Below are 21,402 nucleotides of genomic sequence, written 5' to 3' on the forward strand. Positions count from 1 at the left end.
GCACACACACACAGACACTTTCAAATATAATGTTAATATTTTTATTACAATTCACATGAACTGGCTGCTTTAGAAACTAAGCCTAATTATTTTCACATTATTATTCCACTGAAGCATTCCAGACAGCAAGTCAATATTAAGACTACATATACACAAGTCGTTAATGACTCTGTACTTGACCCTGTGTTCTGTACCAGATATACCAAGATAATATAGTTCTTGATCTCATAATAGGGTTCCAATCTATTATGGAGAGGCATCTAACCTACACAAGTACAATCATACATTATAAATGCCAAAATGCCAAAATGTCCAAAAATAAATGCGGAGTGAGCATTCCTTCAAGGATATCAGAAAGGGCTTCATAAAGGAGGTGACCCTTCAGGTGAGAAATTTTTTTAGTAAAAGTACTTTACTTCTGGCAAAGTTTTCTTGAATAATGAAAGATACTCTAGTCACTGCCAAATAGTAATAACATCTTGGTTGTAATATATAGCATCTATTTTTACCTATTTATCATGCAGATAATTTCACAGAAATATTTGTAGAGTGAAGTTTACTTACTGTTATCTTACGAGGACAGTCATTAGAACATAGACCACTAAGAACTGTGAAAAAATAAAGAATAGGTCATTATTACTGTTATAATGTAAGCTTATATCCAAAGTGTGCTCTCATTGTCCCCCTAGAATCTAGTAATATGCTCTACTGATTCATGATCACAAGCAGAAACCAACTCAATTTCTTCAGATTTGAGCAAATAAAGTTGTTGTTTACTTTATACTAATATTTCAAAAGTCTTTATTAAGCTGTCAAGCTGCTGCCATTTTGTCAACTATGTAGGTGAGATAATTAATTATGGTTACAGCATACCTTACCTATGTTGGTTCAGTTTTCTAACTGTTAGCCTAATTCCAAATATGACTTAGAATGTGACAGAAGGGTGCCAAATGCAAACCAATTAAAATGTATACTAAGAAAAACAAAGGACATTCAGCACATTATATCTCAAATTAGACATTTTCCATTTATCTAGTCAAAGTTTCTAGGTCAAAGATTGTGGGCATTCTTGATAATTATTATGGAGAGCATAACTATAAAATAATTGATGAGTCTACAACAAATGTATAAAAATAATCTAATACATTTCTATACTCATCCAAAAAGAGAAAAGATTAGAATATCTGAAAAATCTTTACATAAATAATGAGTTTTGAAACTTAACTATACTTCTTCCACTTCTGTTGAAGTGATACCTTTGTTAAGAGACCAGACATTGTGCTATTCATTATTTTATGTTTATAAATAAAAGACAGCTGACAATTCTGCTTAGTAAGCACAAACTACTTCAATAATTATAAATATTTGTCCATAGATTAAAATATATCCATAGGAAAATGGTTTCTTATGTTTATTAATATTACATGAATGTGAAACTACAATCATTCTAAAAGAAATATTATATTTAGGCAGTGTGTTAAGATCTGAATGTTAGTATTCTCTCAAAATTCATATGTTGGAACTTAATACCCAATGTGACAGCCTTTGGAAAGTGAATAAATAAGTCATGAGGGTTCCACCCTCCTGAATGGGATTAATGTTCTGGTAAAAGAGGCTCCAGTGAGTTCCCTTGTCCACTTCTGTTGTGTGAGGACACAGTCACAAGGTACCATCTTTGAAGCAGAGAGCAAGACCTTACCAGACACCAAATATGCTGATGCCTTGATCTTGGAGCTCCCAGCCTTCAGAACTGAGATGGAAAGGTGTTGTTTATAAATTACCCTAAGGTATTTTGTCAGAGTAGCCTAAATGGACTAAGACACAGAGTAGGTAAGGTACAAAGGCATAACATTTCATCACAAAGAAGGATACATGTTCACTTACTATAGTATGTTTACATTAAATACACCTTGAGGAAAGTCAAATATTTATACCTGCAGAATAGTTTTCAATGCTTAAATTTCCCTCCCTAGCACAGTATCTGGTGCTCACTCTTATTCTGAAAGTTTCCATGCTCTAAGTTCTCCCTTTCCTTTGTTCCTCTTCCCTCAACTCTAGGTAGACATTGATACATCTTTTCCAATTATCCCAAAATGGTTTCCATACTCCTTTATTTATTTAAATACAGGTTCTTGCTCTGCTACCCAGGATAGAGTGGTGCAATAATAGCTCACTGTTACCTCAAACTCCTGGGCTTAAGTCATCCTCTTGTCTATGATCTTGCTGAACAGTAATTATTTAAGCAAAAGTCTATTTTTGTTCACAGATGTTAGTTCTGTATCATTTTATCCTTATTTTTTCAGGGTCTAACCCAACATATTTGCTCAATAAATATTTGTCAAAGGAGAAAAAAGATGGATTATTCAGTAAATGGCACCAGATAACTGTCTACTTGGAGGAAAGTAAAGTTAGGGTTTACTTTCCTCACAACATACAGCTTACATTTAGCAAAGACATAATAATAAAAGGACTCTTATACCTCAATAATAAAAATATAACTCAAAAATAGGCAAATGATCTGAACAGATGATTTCTCCAAAGATGGTACACAATAAGCTCATGAAAATATTCTTAACATAATTAGCCATCAGAGAAATACATATTAAAATCATTATGAGATATACACCCATGTTCATGCCAGAATCATTCACAATAGTCAAGAGGTGGAAATAACCCAATTGTCTATTGATGGATGAATGAATGTGGTAAATACATACAATCAAATATTATTCAGCCTCAAAAGAAAGGAAATCCTGTCATGTTACAATACTGAACCTTGAAGACATTATGTTAACTGAAATGAATGGGTCACACAAAGACAAATATTGTATGAGTCCACTTATGAGGTATGTAAGTTGTCAAATATTCACAGAGACAGAAAGCAGAATGATGGTTACCGGGGGCTGCAGTGGACTGTGTGACAGAGTGAGGTTTCAACTCAAAAAAATTATGTTGCGCCCATACTATGGTGGTACTAATCAGTATTAAAATAAGAAGCTCTAGATCACACATATTTGCTCGTATATGCATAAAATATGTTGGAAAGATGCAAAGAGGTTGTCTCTGGGAGGAGAACTGAATCACTGGAGATGAAAGAGAGAGACTCACTTTCACCATAATATACTCTTCACTTTTTTTTACTATTTTTATACATTACTTATTTTTAAAAAATAATAAAATTAAAATTTAGACCTCTCTAAATTAGGATGTGATAAACTGGATAATGTCATATCCTGGTCAAAATATTAATCCCTATAACTTTTAGGGAAGCTAATGTTGATTAACATTAACAGGGGTCTCTTCAACTCAATGTCATATCTATGGAATATTGCTAGAAACTACCTTAATATCCACCAAGAAGGAAAAAGCTAAATACATTGTAGAACATTATGGAATGATACAGAGCTATTAAGAGAATGAGGGAGGCCTGTAAGTGCTCACTTGAAAGGGGGTTTATACGCTTTTGTTACGATAAAACACCGAGATGCAGGCAAATATGTCTAATAAAATTCTATTTTAAAACTTATGTGTTGGCTGAATCTCACAGACATAGTGTTGAGTAAAAGAAGCCAGCCACAAAGAACACATACTGTAGGATTTCACTGATATCATGTTCAGAAGCAGGTGCCCTAAGCATACCTTGCTCTATGCATCTTTTCCATCTGGATGTTCACCTGTGTATCTTTTCTAATATCCTCTATAATAAACGGGTAAATATAAGTAAAGTACTTCCCTAAGTTCTGAGAGCTGTTCTAGCAAATTAAGCACCCAAAGAGGGTATCAAAGGAACCCCATTTTATAATCAATAAGTCAGAAGTACAGGTCATAACCTGGGATTGATGATTGACATCTGAAGTGGGGGCAGTCTTGTGGGACTGAGCCCTCAGCTTATGAGATCTGACATAATATGTCCAGGTAGGTAGTGTCATCCTGATTGGCTGGTGTTTGGGGGAGGGGGAAATCTCCACACATTTTGGTTATCGCAGGTAAGTAAGTATTTTGTGTTGTAGTGACTGAGAATAGAGAGACAAAAGTTTGGTTTTGTCCTACTCTTATAGTATCACACTGATATGGATTGAATGAACCTCCTCAAAAACCATATGTTAAAGCCTCATGTGTGACTGTTTTTAGAGACAGGGCCTCTAAGGAGATGTAGGGTGGGGTCTTGATCTGACAGGATGAGTATCTTCTTCTCAGAGAGCTTGCTGTTTCTCTCCACATGTACATATACAAAGAAGAAAACATGGCTAGGCATGGTGGCTCATACCTAAAATTCCAGCACTTAGGGAGGCAAAGTGGGGAGGATCAATTGAGGCCAAGAATTTGAGACTAGCCTGGACAACACAGTAAGATTCCCATATCTAAAAATAATAAAAAAAAAGAGAACATGTGAGCACACATTGAGATGGTGGCTATGTATAAGCCAAGAGATGAGGCCTTAGAGTGAAATCTACCTTCTTAGCCCTTTGATCTTCAACTTCCTAGCCTTCAAAGCAGTGAGAAATAAATTTGTTTTTTTTAAGTTTTCAAATGAAGTTTATTAGAGAAGGAAAAAAGGAGAGATAGACTTGCCAAAACCTGTGGGGGCAAGAGAAACCACCAAATTTCCGTTGTTGAAAAGACCCAGTCTGTGGTATTTTGTTGTGGAATATACACACAAACTTTTTTTTAATTATATAAATGTAATCATACTACACACTGTTTTGTAATTTGTTTTATGAGGGAGATTAACGTAACCCAAATTCTCCTCACATAATTAAATACATTTCTACCACATAATTGCATGGTATTCCTCTGTGTGTGTGTGTATGTGTGTACGAGGGGGGACCCCCCAAAAAACCCAGAATTTATTAAAATTAAAATTAAGTGTGTATTTATTCTTACATGTTTAAACTTCAGTCACCTTCAAAGTACTCTCCATTTGATGAAATACTCCTATGGAGACACTTTTTCCACTGCAGTTTTTGAACTTGTCAATTTTGATGTCTTCTACCAGTGCTTTTAGTGCTTTTTTGATTTTTGTTTCACTTCTTCCCCATCACAAAGATTTGAGAACTTTTTTCATCCAGGAAACAACAGAAAAATGCTTGGGGTGAGATTGGGTAAATAGGGATGGTGGGGCAGGGGTTCATGTCGTTTTTGGTGAAAAACTGCTGAACACTCAGCAAGGTTTGGGCAGGTGCGCTCATAAATCACCCAGTATGAAATGGGCAAATGCGTTAATCTCCCCCCCCAATTTTTTTTTAACTGAAGCTGAATGCAGCCTCTCAGAATGCTAGCTGGCCCACTGATGCCAATGGGTTCCTAGAACACTTACCTAGCGGGGGAAGCCTGTAGTACATGGGACCTGTCCTCCAAAAGGTAATTCTGGGGTTTTTTTTTGTGACTTCTGGGCTCTCCTTGCTAAGTGTGTTTGACATAAGGTAGAAAAATGAGTATGTCTTTAGCCACTCTATGTAATGACACTGCTTTTGTTAAGGAGTGCTAGAGAAGAAAGAACTGTATTGGCTTTACCACCAAAATTCTCTGTGATCTACCCATTAGTTTTCCTGTAAGAAAAATGGGCATATCCACTCATATGCTTTACTTCTATCTTCTTCACCTCTTGATTTGATGAAATTTAAAAATGTCTGAAAAATGTTAGTTTTCTTGAAATTTACAGACCACATAAAGAAAATTTTTATTCTCATTTTTTCCCTTTTATTGCTTAGTAAATGAATGGGACAGACCCATCAGGAATATGGCTTCATTTATAGCTTATTAAAATTAGATACAAATTCTTCAAAAAAAGGCATAACTGAAGTAAATACTGTTAGGGGATCACAACACAGTATAAATCTCATGTATGTGTTAGTAGTTCATCTTCTGTTATTACTAGGTTTAATTTTTATTAATAGCAGATTAACTATACAAAGTCTTCAAGTCGTGAGTGTTGATAAAGTAAATATCCAAATGTTTTACAATAGACTTTCTTATCACCATGTTGACACCAACATAGGCTTAAAACTATAAGCTCCATTCCTTTCAGGCATTCTATTAACTCAATACAGGAAATCGCATCAAGTAGGGTCATGTCTTGCTGTGTTAGCTGATGCAAGGTGTAATCATGGGTAAGTATTTCACCATTCTCTTATATGGTTTTAGAAAAAAATCTTTAAAATATTAGAGTTGGATACAATAATTTACAAGATTTCTAAAAACTCTCAACTTCTACTAGGCAATTTCAGGTGCCTAATACTCTGTCCTAGAACAGAGGGAATTAGTCTGGGTTTAAAGGGCCCTTTGTGTAAGTTTGCCTACATATGAGGAAATTATTTAGATAATGTAGAACCTTGAATAGTTAAGGCTTGAATGAATGGGGCTAGATCATGGATAGCACATTCTCTCTAAAATCAGAAATGCAGAGCATAATCAGGAGTGTAACTTGTTATTCTACAAGCTAATTTTCTGTTTTCTCTTTATCCTTACATAACATGTAACATTACACTATTTAAAAAAGAAATACATTTTATTTAAAAATTATCATTTGTAGGATACTATTATATGAGAAGATATGTAAAACACTTGGCAGAAGACATAGCACATGATAAACCATAAATATTAGTTACTGTTGTTTGGTTTTAAATCAAACTACTGGTTCTGTAATTCTAGGTTCCAGGATTTAAAAGTATCAGCTTTCATTATTGCTGCAGCTTCTTTGGTGTACATGAAGCTTCAGAAATCAGCAGAAGCAGGCAGAGAATGCTCAGTGCTCATGGCAGTGATATCTACTAAGTGGCAAAAAGCACAGCTTCTATAAAATACTTTTCTAGACTTTCCAAATGTTTTACAATAGGCTGTCTTATTTTTGTTATCAGAAAACAAAACAAATATTTTCCCAATAAAGAAAAGAAATAATGCTTTAAAGTTCTCTTGCATACCTGAAAAAGTAAAAGTATGAACTGATGGTGTTTCTATAAATGTCACCCTGAAATTACAATTTTAAGATTCCACAATGTCAAGCATGTGAACAGGTAACAAGTACAAGTAGTCTATTAAATGAGTGCAAAAAATGTAATTTCCCCAGTGATAGCAGAATAAAAATTTCATCATTTGTGCTTTAGGTAGGGGAAAAAACACTACTAAATATTCCAAGGCTGAATTTACTACTATTAAAGCAAAAGCCCACATTTTTTTTTTTTTTTAAAGTGAGAAAGCAGGATTTATTGAGAGGACAGAGAAGCTCCCACTGTGGGAGGGGACCTTAAGGGATTGCCCCAAAGCCCACTTTCTAAAAGTGAGACAGCTGTATTTTTGATATAAAAGTATACATTTATGAGTGAAGTAAAACTTATTCTTTAAAGCAACTATAGTAACAATAGGGAAGGTCTGCTAAAACAACAATGGCCATTATAGAAAAGGGAAAGTTAAAAGGACAGATACCTGCACACAATTCTAGACTTTTACTATTGTGCTGTTTCCCTGGTGAGTTTTTTGAAGATGAGGTCTGTTTCTGTTTGGTTTTTAAGTATTTCTCAATTCAAATATCACTAAATGTTTTCTAACTAGCTAGCTAATAGTCTAATCTAGAAGTTTAAGATTTTTAACCATTTCATACATGATTGTAATTATACATTATTTAATCATATTGTAACATTCTATTTATAATTGATGTAACATGTTACAATATCCTTTTAAATAAATGGTTCCAAAAAGGAATTTAATACTCCTGAAGATTTTTAAAACCAAAATTAAAAAAAAAGATTAATTAAAAAAATAGAAATAGCCTATTCACAGAATTAAATAAAAATCATTAATTAGAATACATAATGAGCTATGTGAAGCACTGGTAGATTATTACATTTAATTAGTTTAAACACGGCTAATGGGATGTGCAATTCATATTCCTTTAAAATGACAATGATTAGGATCTTATCATTTCATGTTAAACCAAACTATATGTTATAGCCCATATATTCTTAAAGATATGAAAGTATCTTCTAACTTTGGTTTATATTAGCTATTTCACACAAATGCCAAAATTAAACCCAAAATATGGCAATAATCATGCATAGATAATATAACACTAAATCAATATGCAGGTTGGGAGAAGGGTGAGTTAAATAAAGTCAAAGCTGTAAAGGTCAATACTGTATAATAGTTTTAGTGGTGTTTTTTTTCCTTTAAGTCAGAGTCTCACTCTGTCGCTCAGGCTGGAGGGCGGTGGCAGGCACATGGCCATCGCAGCCTTGACCTACTGGGCTCAGGTGATCCTTCTGCCTCAGCCTTCCAAGCTGGAACTACAGGCATGCACCACTATGCCCAGATAACTTTTTTAATTTATTGTAGAGAGGAGGTCTCGCCAAATTGCCTAGGCTGGTCTTGAACCCGTGAGCTCAGGCAATTCTCTCACCTCAGCCTCCCAAAGTGCTGGGATTATAGGCATGAGCCACTGCGTCTGGCTTTAGTGGTATTTAAAATAAAAAAATATTGCCTGGGATTATGGGTGTCTGTTCATATTCATTCTCTGAAAATGTTTTTAGTTTTTGTTTTTTTAAGACACACACATACAAAATAAACATTATAGCCTCACTAAAAATTACTTAAGCTTTGTATACATGTGTGAAAACAAGCCCTTATCCCCAGGCATTTTTGTCATTTAGACATTATTTTATATACTCTATGGTAGACTTTTTTTGTCTGTTATTGATTAGTTTTCATTTATTATTTTATTAAATTATAAAATCATATGTTCTTTGTAGACAACATAAATACAGAAACATATGAAGTCAAAAGTTATCTTTCAGATATTTTAATCCTATTCTTTATGTGTACAAACATAGTAAATATTAAATGTGGTTATATGCTTTGTACATATAAATATATGTATATATAAATATATTTTATACACATATACATTTGTTAAAAGTTTTGCTAAACTCAGGAGAAGTTTGATCTTTAAAAACATACTGAACAAGTCAGGTGTGGTAACTCATGCCTATAAACCCAGTGATTTGAGAGGTTCATGTGGGAGGACTGCTTGAGGACATGAGTTTGAGACTAACCTGGACAGCATAGTGAGACATCATCTCTACAAAAAGATTAAAAAATTAGTTAGATATGGTGGCACGTTCCTACAGTCCCAGCCACTTGGGAGGCTGAGGTGGGAGGATCACTGGAGCCCAGGAGTTTGAGGTTACAGTGAATCATATGATCTCACCACTGTACTCCAGCCTGGGTGATAGAGTAAGACTCTTTATTGAAAATAAATAAATAAATAAATAAAACAATAAAAAAAAGAACAAAAAAAGACAAATGTGAGAAGTTAGATATACTAATTAGTTTGGTTTAATTATTTCACAATGTGTACACATATCAAAATATCACATTGCCTACTGTAAATATAAAAAATAAATGTTTAAAAAGGAATTAAAAACAAACAAAAGCATACTGGTTCTAGGAAAATATATTTGAAAGAATTTTTAGTAAACAATTTTAAATGGAAAATACATTTACCTCCCTTAATTCCCTAAATATCACTGCAATGTTAAAAAAATAAATAAATAAATGGCAGATATTTTGAGAGACTAAAAAAAAGTAAGAGTGAGAAAAGAGTTAAGCAGTGCTGAGCAGGTCACACAGCAATAGTAGCTGGCCCCTAGACAACCATGGACAACCCTTTCCTCTAGAGCTGTGGCTGTAAAGAACAAGGGAAGGAATGTTATGGCTGGGAAAAGAGCTGAAGGCCCAGGATAGGGCCAGAGGCTCAGGACATGAATCGCTTCACTTGCTACTTGGGGGTTCTTAAAAGTTCAGTAAAGTATCGCCTGCTGGTACTTGGAGACAGTGCCCTAAAGAACTTCAGAATGTTGCCAAGACACAAACTTCTTAGCCTGCAAGATGAAAGGCGAGGCAAAGCAGTGACTGCCTCCCTGTAATTTCCCTTTTCCCTTCCCACTAGAAAGTACAACTCAGTTCAGACTCAGACGATCCCCTTGGTTGAGGCCACAGGAGTAAGTCAGGGAGTGACTCTCACAGAGAAGGTGGTTGTAGTTCAACTCTAAGGCTTCATCTGCCACGCTGAGTCTCCAAGCCACCACTTTGCTGAGATACAGCTTCTAGCTCTGGTTGGCTCCTAGCTTGGGAGCCCCAAGAGGGAGGGAGAAAAGGAGTAGTGGCAGTCATCTGCTGAGAAGAACTATACAGTGACACAAATGCTTTTGCTAACCACACTACCAACACTGATTCTGTTTTGAAACATACACAGAGAAAAATACTGAGACACAAGAAGAAAAACAACTTAAAAGAAGGAAGACCAAAGACAGCAATCACCTAAATAATCCCACCTAAACAGAACATACAGGAAAAGGAGAGAGTTTCGAAGACAATCATACACACTAGTTCATTTTTTTTTGAGTTGGAGTTTCACTCTGTTGCTGAGACTGGAGTGCAGTGGCTGCTCCTGGCCACCGAAGCCTCAACCTGCTGGGCTCCGGCGATCCTTCCGCCTCAGCCTTCCAAGTAGCCGGAATTACAGGCATGCGCTACCACGCCCGGCTGATTTTTTAATTTATTGTAGAGATGAGGTCTTGCTGCCCAGGCAGGTCTCGAACCCGCGGGCCCAGGCAATCCACTCACCTCAGCCTACCAAAGGCGTGGGATTACAGGCTGAGCCACCGAGCCCGGCTACTAGTTCATTCTTACCCACAGGAGATCTGTTCCAACAAATCGTGGATAGTACTGAATCTTAAATATGCTATGGTTTTGTCTTATACATACATGCCTATGATAAAGTTTAATTGCTAAATTGACAAAGTAAATGATTAACAACTAATAATAAAATAGAACAATTATAAAAATATACTATCATAAAAATTAAGTGAATGTGGTCTCCTCACTCTCTCTTAAAATATCTCATTGTATAGTACTCACCTCTTTTCAGACTAAGGTTGATGACAGGTAACAGAAACCACAAAAAGCAAACCTGCAGATAGGGGGACTACTGTATACGCAGGAAGGAAATGGAGCAATGTTTATAAAATTCTGGATTAGGAAAATTAGTGTTAATATGTAATGGCAAAATAAAGATATTTTAAGACATTAAGATATTTTAAGACATACTAGTACTCAGAGAATATATTAATCTAAGTACAATTTTTCTGAAAATCACCTGAGAAAGTATTGCACCAAAATAAATAGGAATTAGAATGAAGAGAGGGAAAGATGTGGTATAAAAGAAACAAGATGGCAACAAAGCTGGTAAAAGCTAAGTTTAATTATTGATGGTATGGTTGTGAATTGTTAGGAAAGGATTTATAAAATAGAAGTCAAAAAAGGTAAAACAAAATTAATCATCCAGAAATTAAACTTCCATGTATTTCAACAAAATCTGGAGGCAGGCAAGGGGAACACAAGCTTTCTAAAGGGAAGGTTTCGTGTTGTTTGTAGGTAAAGACGGAGAGTTTGAGGTAAAAAGTACCAGTGGAAATAAAGGTGCATATATGTTTGCTAGAAATCTGAATTAAGTTCTAGTAGACTAGAATTAGGCTTCAGAACCTCCAAATGTATCTGACAGAATAACAAAAATGACTGAATGAGGAAGTAGTCTTAATTCAGAGGAGCTAGGAAATCCCACAATTCTAGAATACACAGGGTCCCCTGACTTCATGAAAGTGCTGTGGATCTGTGGTGTGGGAATGGGGGTGGTGGCTTTTTTTTTTGGGGGGGGGAGGTAATAGCCAGAAGGACAGTTTTACCTTGCCATAGCCACATATACAAGCCCAAGTTCCCAAATTTCCTTAAGTGGCATTTAGTACAAGCTGGTTTGAGCATTAGAGTAACAGAATAATTTAAGAGCAAAATCAGTGCTGGACATTGTAGATGGCTTTGAAGGGTAATTACACACTAGTAACTGTCTGACTTGAGGCAAATAACTAATCATCAAAGGAAAGTGTGGAAAGGCATCTCAAAACAACTAGAAGATTATTTTTCTTCCAAATGATTACTTTAAATTGGTGTCTCATTTCCTGTGACCTTTCTGTAAAGTATGTTATTAATATTTATGTTAATATCTTTAATGAAAAACTATCCTGCTTTCTAAAATGAAAACTTCCTACACCAAATGGGCTGTCTTTGGTGGGTTTCAGCTTGCAGATATGTAAAGAATACTTTTCTCAGAATAATGTTGGTTAGACAGCAGTGCTACCTATCCTGAGATAGGTTAGGAGATGGATGACTCGGGATTTTTTTACAGAATCATTTATTTATTTAAAAAATGTTTCCTCTCTTCATTGCTGCTTTCTTTCTTAAAACGTGTAATTATATTTAAGGGCTATAAGTGCAGTTTTCTTACATGCATATGTTGAGTAATGGTGAAGTCTGGGTTTTTAGTGGACTCATCACCTGAACAAGTGAACACTGTACCCAACAGGCAATTTTTCAACCCTCATCCTCTCCCACCCTCCTTCCTCCTGCAGTCTCCAATGTCTATTGTTCCACTCTGAATACCATATGTACCCATTGTTTAGCTCCCACTTATAAGTGAGAACAAGGTGTTTGACTTTCTGCTTCTGAGTTATTTCAGTTAGGATAATGGCCTCCAATTCTACCCATGTTGCTGCAAAATTTATGATTTCATTCTTTTATATGGGTGAGTATTCCATGGTGTATATACCACATTTTCTTTATCTAATCCTCTGTTGATGGACATTTAGGCTGATTTCATATCTTTGCTATTGTGAATAATGCTGCAGTAACCATAAATGCAGTTGTCTTTTTGATATAATGATTTATTTTCTTTTGGGTGTATACCTAGTAGTGGGATTGCTGGATTGAATGGCAATTCTATTTTTAGTTCTGTGAGAAATCTCCATACTGTTTTCCACTGAACTTATACTAATCTGCATTTCCATCAACAGTGTATAAGCGTTCCCTTTTCTCCACATTTTTGCCAATATCTTTTGCTTTTTGCTTTTTAATAGTAGCCATTCTGACTGGTATAAAATGATATCTCATTGTGGTTTTAATTTACATTTCTCTGATGATTCATTATGTTGACTATTTTTTCATGTGTCTGTTGGGAAGGCTAGAGATTCTTAAACTCTCCAGACTGGAAATTTTCAAAAGTCTCTTAGATTTCTTTTTCTTTTTAAACTTTTTACCATGCAATTTTCAAACCAAATTCCAAACACCTCAAAAATTGAATGAATCTCACACTTTCATAAACTTCAACAACTGTCACTAACTCATGGCCAATCTTGTTTCATCTGTACCTCGCCTTCCACTTGGATTATTTTAAAGAAAAACTTCAGGCATATCTTTTCATTCTCAATTACTCTATTGTATTACTATTTAATTATTTTAAGAAATCCACTTTTTCCTGAGCAGGACCAAAAACACCCTCTTAAAAATGGCAAAGAAGAGGAGGTGGTCAAATGTCTAATAAAATGTATAGATGTGACTGGACTTTATCAATATTTTGTGGCTACAGCAATAATGAAGATGGGTGCTGCTGTTAGTTCAAATAATTAATTTGCTGTTTAGACAGGAAAGATACATATTTTGTCAATTTCATCTCTCAAAATAATCTCTAAACACTCATTCATTACTCCGTTGCTTTTCTATGTTCAGCTATAAATGCTCATTTCTTTTTATTTTATTTTTATTTATTTAAAAGATGTGGGGTACAGTTCAGGGTTAAGTATACAAATGTTCATTATGCAGGTACCCTTGTTGATGAGGTGTGCCCCTCCCTCCCCTGGCAGTTTCCTATAACTGCCAATCTCACTCCTCCACTGGTAGTTTCCCACAACTGCCAATCCATTTCTTACAGTATTACAATAATTGTTCAAGGTCCGCTTATGAGTGAGAACATACGGTACTCTGTTCTTTGTTTCTGTATAGATCACTGGAGTGTGACAGACTCTAAATACATCCAAGTTGCTGTGAAGTCCGTGTTTGTCTTTCTTTACGGCTGCATAATATTCCATTGTGAATATGTACTACATTTTTTTTATACAGTCCAGTTTTGATGGGCAGCATGGTTGGTTCTATGCTTTTGCTACTGTGAACAGAGCTGCAACAAACATGCATGTGCAGGTATCTTTTTTGTAGAGGGATTTGAGTTCCTCTGGGTATATTCCCAATAGGGGGATTGCTGGGTCATATGGAAGGTCAATTTCTAGTTCTTTCAGAAACTGCACACTGTCTTACAAAGAAGTTTCACTATTTGCATTCCCAACAGCAGCACTGAAGCGTTTTTTTCTCTGCATCCTTGCCAGCATTTGTTGTTTGTTTTATTAATGATGGCCATTCTTACTGGGGTTAGGTGGTATCTCAATGCAGTTTTGATTTGTATTTCTCTGGTGCTTAGTGAGGAAGAGCACTTTTTCATATGTCTGTTGGCTGCCCATATATCTTCTTTTGAGAAGTGTCTATTCATGTCTTTTGTTTGCTTTTTTTTTTGACTTGGAGTATCACTCTGTCGCCCAGACTGGAATGCAGTGGCCGATCCCGGACACCACAGCCTCAACCTGCTGGGCTCTGGCGGTCCTTCCGCCTCAGCCTTCCAAGTAGCTGGAATTACAGGCATGTGCTGCCACGCCCGGCTGATTTTTTTTGATTTATTGTAGAGATGAGGTCTCGCTGCCCAGGCGGGTCTTGAACCCGCGGGCTCAGGCAATCCACTCACCTCAGCCTTGTCCGCTTTTTAAAGGGGCTGTTTGCTTTTTTCTTTTTGGTATGTTTCAGTTCCTTGTAGATCCTAGATGTTAGGCCTTTGTCAGATATACAGTTGGCAAATATTTTTTCCCCTTCTATGGGCTGTCTCCTCGCTATTTTGATGGTTTCTTTTGCTTTGGGAAGCTTGTTAGTTTGGTGAGGTCCCACTTGTCTATCATTTCTTGTGGTACGGGCACTTAGGGTTTTGATCAGGAATTGGCTACCTCTTCCAATTTCCATAATGGTGTCTGCTGCATTTTCTAAGATTCTTATAGTTTGAGGTTTTACATTTAGGTCTTTGTTCCATTTAGAGTTAATTTTTGTGTATGGTGATAGGTAGGGGTCCTGTTTCAATCTTCTGGATGTGATCAGCCAGTTTTCCCAGCACCATTTACTGAATAGGTTCTCTTCTCCCTAGTGGTAGTTAGTTGTTGGAGGCTTTGTCAAAGATGAGTCTGTTGAGAAATTGAGGTTTTTGCTTCTGGAAAAAAAGGTTTTTGGTCTATATGCCTGATCTTGTACCAATACCAGATTGTTTTGATTACTGTAGCCTTATAGTAAAGTTTGAAGTCTTGGAGGTGTGATACCTTCTGCTTTGTGTCTTTTGATAAGGATTGTTTTGACTGTGTGGTCATTTATGTTTCCATTTGAATTTCTGTATTGTCATTTCCCGGTCTGAGAAAAATGATGTTGGTAATTTAATGGGTATTGTGTTGAACCTGTAGACTGCCTTGGTATGATGAACATCTTAATCATGTTGAATATTTTTCCATTTGTTCATGTCTTCTTGGATTTCTTTGAGCAGTGTTTTATAGTTCTCACCATAAAGGTCTTCCACTTTCTGGTTAGGAAGATGCCGAGGTATTTCATTTTTTTTGTGGCTATTGTGATTATGCTTTTTATTTGGTTCTCTGCCTGCTTGTTGTTGTATAAGAATGCAACTGTCTTTTGCACTTTTATTTTGTACTCTGAGACTTTTCCAAAGTCCTTTATCAGTGCAAGCAGGTTTTTGACAGAATTCTTTTGGATTTTTGAGGTATATGATCATATCGTCAGCTAAGAGGGATATCCTGACTTCCTCTTTTCCTATTTGGATACCCCTGTTTTTTTTATCTTGTCTAATTGACCTAGCTACGATTTCTAACACAATGTTGAAGAAGAGGGGTGAGAGTGGGCAGTCTTGTCTTGTTCCAGTTTTCAATTTCTGTCCATTTAGTAATATGTTAGCTGTGGATTTATCATTATTGGCACTTACTATTTTGAGGTATGCTCCTTCTATACCTAGGTGCTTGAGGGTTTTTATCAAGAAGGGATGCTGGATTTTATCAAAAGTGTTTTCTGCATCTTAATGATATAATCATGTGGTTCTTGTTTTTATATCTCTTGATGTATTTAATTACATTTATGGTCTTGAGGACGCTGAACCAGCCCTACATCCTGGGGATGAAGCCTACTTGGTCATGGTGAATGATTTTTGAGATATGTGTTTTGGATCCAATTTGCTAAAATCTTGTGAGAATTTCTGCATCTATGTTCATAAGGGATATTGAACTGTAGTCCTCTTTTTTTCTGTTGGATCTTTACCCGGTTTGGGTATCAGTGTGATATTAGCTTCGCAAAATGATTTGGGGAGAATTCCATCTTTCTCAATTGCCTGGAATATTTTCAATAGGATTGGTATCAGCTCCTTCTGGTACATTATGTAGAATTCTGCTAGAAAGCCATCTGGTCCAGGGTTTTTTATAGGTAGTTTTCTTATGATAGAGTCAATTCCCTGGGTTATAGGTTTATTTAGTGCTTCAATGTCTTCTTGTTTCAACCTGGAGAGGTTGTGTGATGTCAGAAAGTCCTCCATTTCATTTAGGTTATCAAGTTTGTTTTCATATAGGTGTACATAGTAATCTCTGTTAATCTTTTGTATTTCTTCGGGGTCAGTTGTGATTTGATCTTTTGAATTTCTGATTGTGTTTATTTGGGCTTTTTCTCTCTTTTACTTCGTGATTCTAGCTAGGGGTCCATCAATCTTGTTAAGTTTTTCAAAGAACCAGCACTTTGTTTTGTTGATGTTTTCTATGATATTTTTGTCTTCTGTGTCCCGTAATTGGGCTCTTATTTTGGTGATTTGGATTCTTCTGCTAAAATTAGGGTTGTGGTGGTCTTCTTGTTCTAGCTCCCTTAGTGATTTGTTAGGCTCTCAATTTGTGATGTTTCCATTTTCTTGATGTGTGCTTGTAGAAATATAAATTTCCCTTTTACAACTGATTTCATGGTATCCCAGAGGTTTTGGTAAGATGTTTCTCCATTTTCATTTTTTTCCAGGAATCTTTTAATTTCTGTTTTCATTTCAGTGTGACCCAGTAGTTGTTCAGCATCATGCTGTTTAGTGTCCATGTCTTTGTGGGCTCTGGGAAAATTTTGTTGGTGTTGATATTTATTTTTATTCCACTGTGGTCTGAGAATGTACATGGCAAGATTTCAACCTTATGGAATTTGTTTATGCTTGATTTATGGCCAAGGATGTGATTGGTCTTGGAGTATGTTCCTTGTGGTGATGAGTAGAATTATATATTCTGTGGTTGTGGGATGGAATATTCTGTAGTTATCTATTAAGTCCATTTGGTTGAGTGTCAAGTTTAGGTTCTGTATCTGCTTGTTGATTTTTTGCCTTGATGATCTATCTAGGGCTGTTAGTGGGGTATTCAAGTCCCCTGCTATAATAGTGTTAGAGTCAATATATTTTTTTAGTTTACTTAGTAGTTGCTTTATAAATGCTGGTGCTCTTGTGTTGGGTGCATATATGTTTAGGATGGATATTTCTTGTTGATGGATTGAACCTTTTATCATTATGTAGTATCCTTTTGTATCTTTTTAAATTTTTGATAGCTTAAAGGTTGTTTTGTCTGATATTAAAATCACAACTCCTGCCTTTTTTTGTGATCCATTTGCCTGGAAACCTGTTTTCTTTTCTTTAACTTTGAGTCTGTGTGCATCCCTCTTGTGAGATGAGTTTCCTGGATGCAGCAAATAATTGGGTTATGGTTTCTTATCCAGTTTGCCATTTTGTTTCTTTTCAGTGGAGCATTTAGTCCATTCATATTCTGGGTGATTATTGAAATCTGATTGTTTATCCCTGTCATGATGTTCTTATAAAGTTTTTTCTTTGTTTGTTTTCTTTTGACTTTGGGGTTGATGTATGTGTGTGTTTCCAAGTTTCTTGTTGTGATATATTCTCTATCGTTTCTGTGCTCTGCTGTTCTCTTGGGAAGTGTGTGGTCATTCTTTATTTTCTTTCTTCTGTGCTTAATACCTTTTTAAGGGTCTCCTGTATTGCTGGTCTGGAAGCTGCATAAACTCTTAGGGATTGGATGTCTGGGAAGGATTTTAATTCTCCATCACTGATGAGGCTGAGCTTGGCTGGACAGGAAATTCTTGGTTGAAATTGTTTATCTTTGAGGACTTTGAAAACTGGATTCCAATGTCTTCTACCTTGTAGTGTTTCTGATGATAGGTCTGTTGCTATTCTGATTGATTTTCCCCAGTAGGTAGTCGGATCTTTCTCTCTTGCCACCTTTAGGGTTTTTTCTTTTGTGCCTACTTTGTGTATGTGAATTACTATGTGTCTGGGGTTTGGTCTTCTCATTTGATTTTTTGTGGGGGTCCTCTGTTCTCTGTATGTTTGGCTGTTCACATCTCTAGTGAGATGGGGAAAGTTTTCTTGGATTATATCCTAGACTACTTGCTCCAAGGTGTTCTCCATTTCCTTTTCTTCTTCTGGGATACCAATTAGGTGTAGATTTGTCCTCTTGATACAACCTCACATTTCTTGTAGGCTTTGCTCTTTCTTTCTGAGTTTTCTTTCTATGTTTTTTACAGATAAGTGAATTCCATGTTCTGGTCTTCAGGTTCTGAGATTTTTTTTTTTGGCTAGATTAATTCTGCTTTCCATGCTTGTTTTCTTGTTATTTATTTCCTGGATGAAATTTTTCTTTTCCACAATCTCTCTTACAAGTTATTTCAGTGTTCTCTTGTCTTTCTTGAGTCTTACTCACTCTTTCCATCATTCCTTAATCCCCATTGTATTTTGGGGCCAGTTGTTGGTATCTTCTATTGTTTGGGTTCCGAGGTCTGTATTTTCACTTTTCTCTTTGTTACACATGAAATGACCTGTGGTCTTCCTTTGGTTTTTCCTCATTTATAACAGATCTCTTGCTTTTCTCTTTAGTTCTGTTATTCAGTGTCAGTGGGAGAAGCTTTCCCTTCTGATGTTTTGCCCAGCCCTCTATTCTTCTTTGATTCAGGCTCTAGATTTGTTCTATTTTGAAACAGGACACTGATCTCCTTGGAGATCTTCTTTGTCTTTTTCTGGTCATACCGTTTGTCCCTCAGCTGGATCAGGGTAGGGGGTGGAACACCTGAGACTCAGAACTTGTCAGGTCCTTCTGAAGTTTGTGCTTTAGGATATTCCATCTGGGATACAATCAACTCCTGAGTCACAGAGATTGGGTCTGTTGCTCCATGGTGAGCAAGTTGAGCACTTTCCTGCCCCATTTTCAAGATGTTGGCGGGGGCCTCTTTTGTCTTCTCTGGTGGGACTCTACCTTTGGGCTCCCTCTGCAGCCCTTGCTGCCAGTGTCTGGCCTGGTGCTGAAGTGATGAGGCAAAGCCTGGAGTTGGCAGTCTCTCCTGCTGCAGTGGTGAGGCAGAGCCTGAAGCTGGTAGTCTCTCCCCACCGTTTCTTCACAGGAAAACTTTTGTTTGTCTTAAGAAAAATGGCTGTCGGCTTCCGAGACTTGGGAAGCACTAGGGACTAAGCAGAGAAACTGTAGCACCAGCTGCTTCACCAGGAGGGCCCTGGCCACTTGCTCACAAGCCCCCACTTAGTCAGTCTCTCCCAGCATTTTCTCCCAGGACAGGTTTTGTTGATTTAAAAAAAAATGGCACTTGGCTTCTGTATCCTGAGAATTGCTGGGGTCCAAGCTGAGCAGCTGTGGCACCAGCTGCTACACCAGGAGAGCCCTGGCTGCTAGCTCCCTAGCCCTCACTCATTCAGCTACTGACATGACCACCCAATCACCAGTACATACACAAAATTTTCCATATACTCACTCACTCACACTGGGACTTGCATAGTCTGACTGGCTCGGCCATCATCTTTCTGACACCCCCTATCTTGAATGCTCATTTAAAAACTGTAATATTTCTACACAGTATATATGCCATTTTGTTGACAAACAAATTGATATGGCAATTTCAGTGTTGCCTATAAGCATAGTAACACACAAGCAGCACCTTCCAACACCAATTCATGGTAAAACTCTCAGCAAACTAGGAATGGGGGAACTTTTAAATATGATTCAGAGCATCTACAAAAAAACCCCTATAGCTAATATCATATTTAATATGAAAGAATGTTTTCCCCTTAAGATTGGAAACAAGACAAGTATGTTCAATCTCACCACTCTTATTCAACATAGTAATTAAAATTCTGGCCAGCACAAGAAAAAGAAATAAAAGGAAGATTAAAGATTAGAAAGAAAAAAGAAAACTGTCCCTCTTTGCAGATGACATGGTTGTCTACAAAGAAAATCCCAAGGAATGTATAAAAAAAAAGTGAATTGAGCAAGGTCACAGTGTAAAAGATCAACACACCAAAATCAATTTCATTTCTATATACTAAAAGCAAGCACATAAAAACAAAACCATAAAAACAGTTATACATGTGCATATTTGTATGTATGTGAATCTGTGCCAGTACTTTCTTTCCCAGCTCTGTCCATTGAGAGAAATAATAACCAAGGAGCAAAGAGCATCCTGAGCACCCAGAGCTTGGTTTTTCAAATACCATTCTCTACTAGAAGGAAGGGGCACCTTAAAGAAATGTCTTATTCCAGGCTTGGGGTTAGGGAGGCATAAATGAACAGTAGAATGTTCTACCATATAGGTAAAAGAAAGGATAGAAATAGAAAAACCCTGAAAAGTATGTATGGTTGATTCAGGTAGGAGTTGTCTATGAACTCTAAGCGTGGTAGGCAGAGGTCTGATAAGGGAAAGGATATTAAACTAATATCAGAATATCTCCCACCCAAATACTAATCAATTACAAAAGGAAAAACTGTGAATTTGAGATGGAGAAATCTGGTGATCAACAACATGACCAGGTGATGGGACAGGTCAACATAATGCACTTGCTGATGTGATGCACTGAGAAACAAATAGCATCAATTATGTAATTCCTTGTAGTAGAATTTTTGCAAAGAATTCGTGACCTGAGTTGGGTAATGAGGAAACAGGGTTACCTTGCACAATGCAAAGCCTGTATTCTTTAAAACTGATAAGGACGTGAAACATAGGAAAAGACTGAGGAACTGTTTCAGATTGAAGAAGTTTGAAAAGATGGGACAATTAAATGCAATAGATACTTCTGGGCAGAATTCAGAACCCAAAAGACAAGAGTATTGTTGGGACAGTGGGTGAAATATGAATGGAGTCTATGTATATAGATCGGATGGCAATGTACTGAGGCTGATCTCCTGAATGAGAAAGAGTTGTATGAGAATTACACAGGAGTATGTCCTTGACCTTTGGAATTTGGACAGAAAGAGGTAAGACAGGCAGATGGGGAGAGAGAGGGAGAGAGAGAAGGGGAGAGAGAGGGAGAGAGAGAAGGAGAGAGAGAGAGAGAGAGAGAAAGAGAGAGAGACAGAA

At 36.6% G+C, this 21,402-nt stretch overlaps 1 protein-coding gene across 1 annotated transcript in view; it reads right to left on the reverse strand.

Annotated features, from left to right (window-relative positions):
- Positions 1–564: 564 nt before the first annotated feature.
- Positions 565–21,402, reverse strand: part of LOC103263302 (T-cell immunomodulatory protein) — a gene marked incomplete at its 3' end in the record, with an annotated part of 225,243 nt that continues 204,405 nt past the window's right edge. Inside the window, exon 13 of the mRNA XM_021713910.1 lies at positions 565–608. Coding sequence (XP_021569585.1) covers positions 565–608 — 44 coding nt within the window. The remainder of the gene's footprint in view (positions 609–21,402) is intronic.

The sequence above is a fragment of the Carlito syrichta genome, unplaced genomic scaffold, assembly GCF_000164805.1.
Source record: "Carlito syrichta isolate Samal-C Ts95f unplaced genomic scaffold, Tarsius_syrichta-2.0.1 Scaffold304795, whole genome shotgun sequence".
Classification (NCBI taxonomy): Eukaryota; Metazoa; Chordata; class Mammalia; order Primates; family Tarsiidae; genus Carlito; species Carlito syrichta.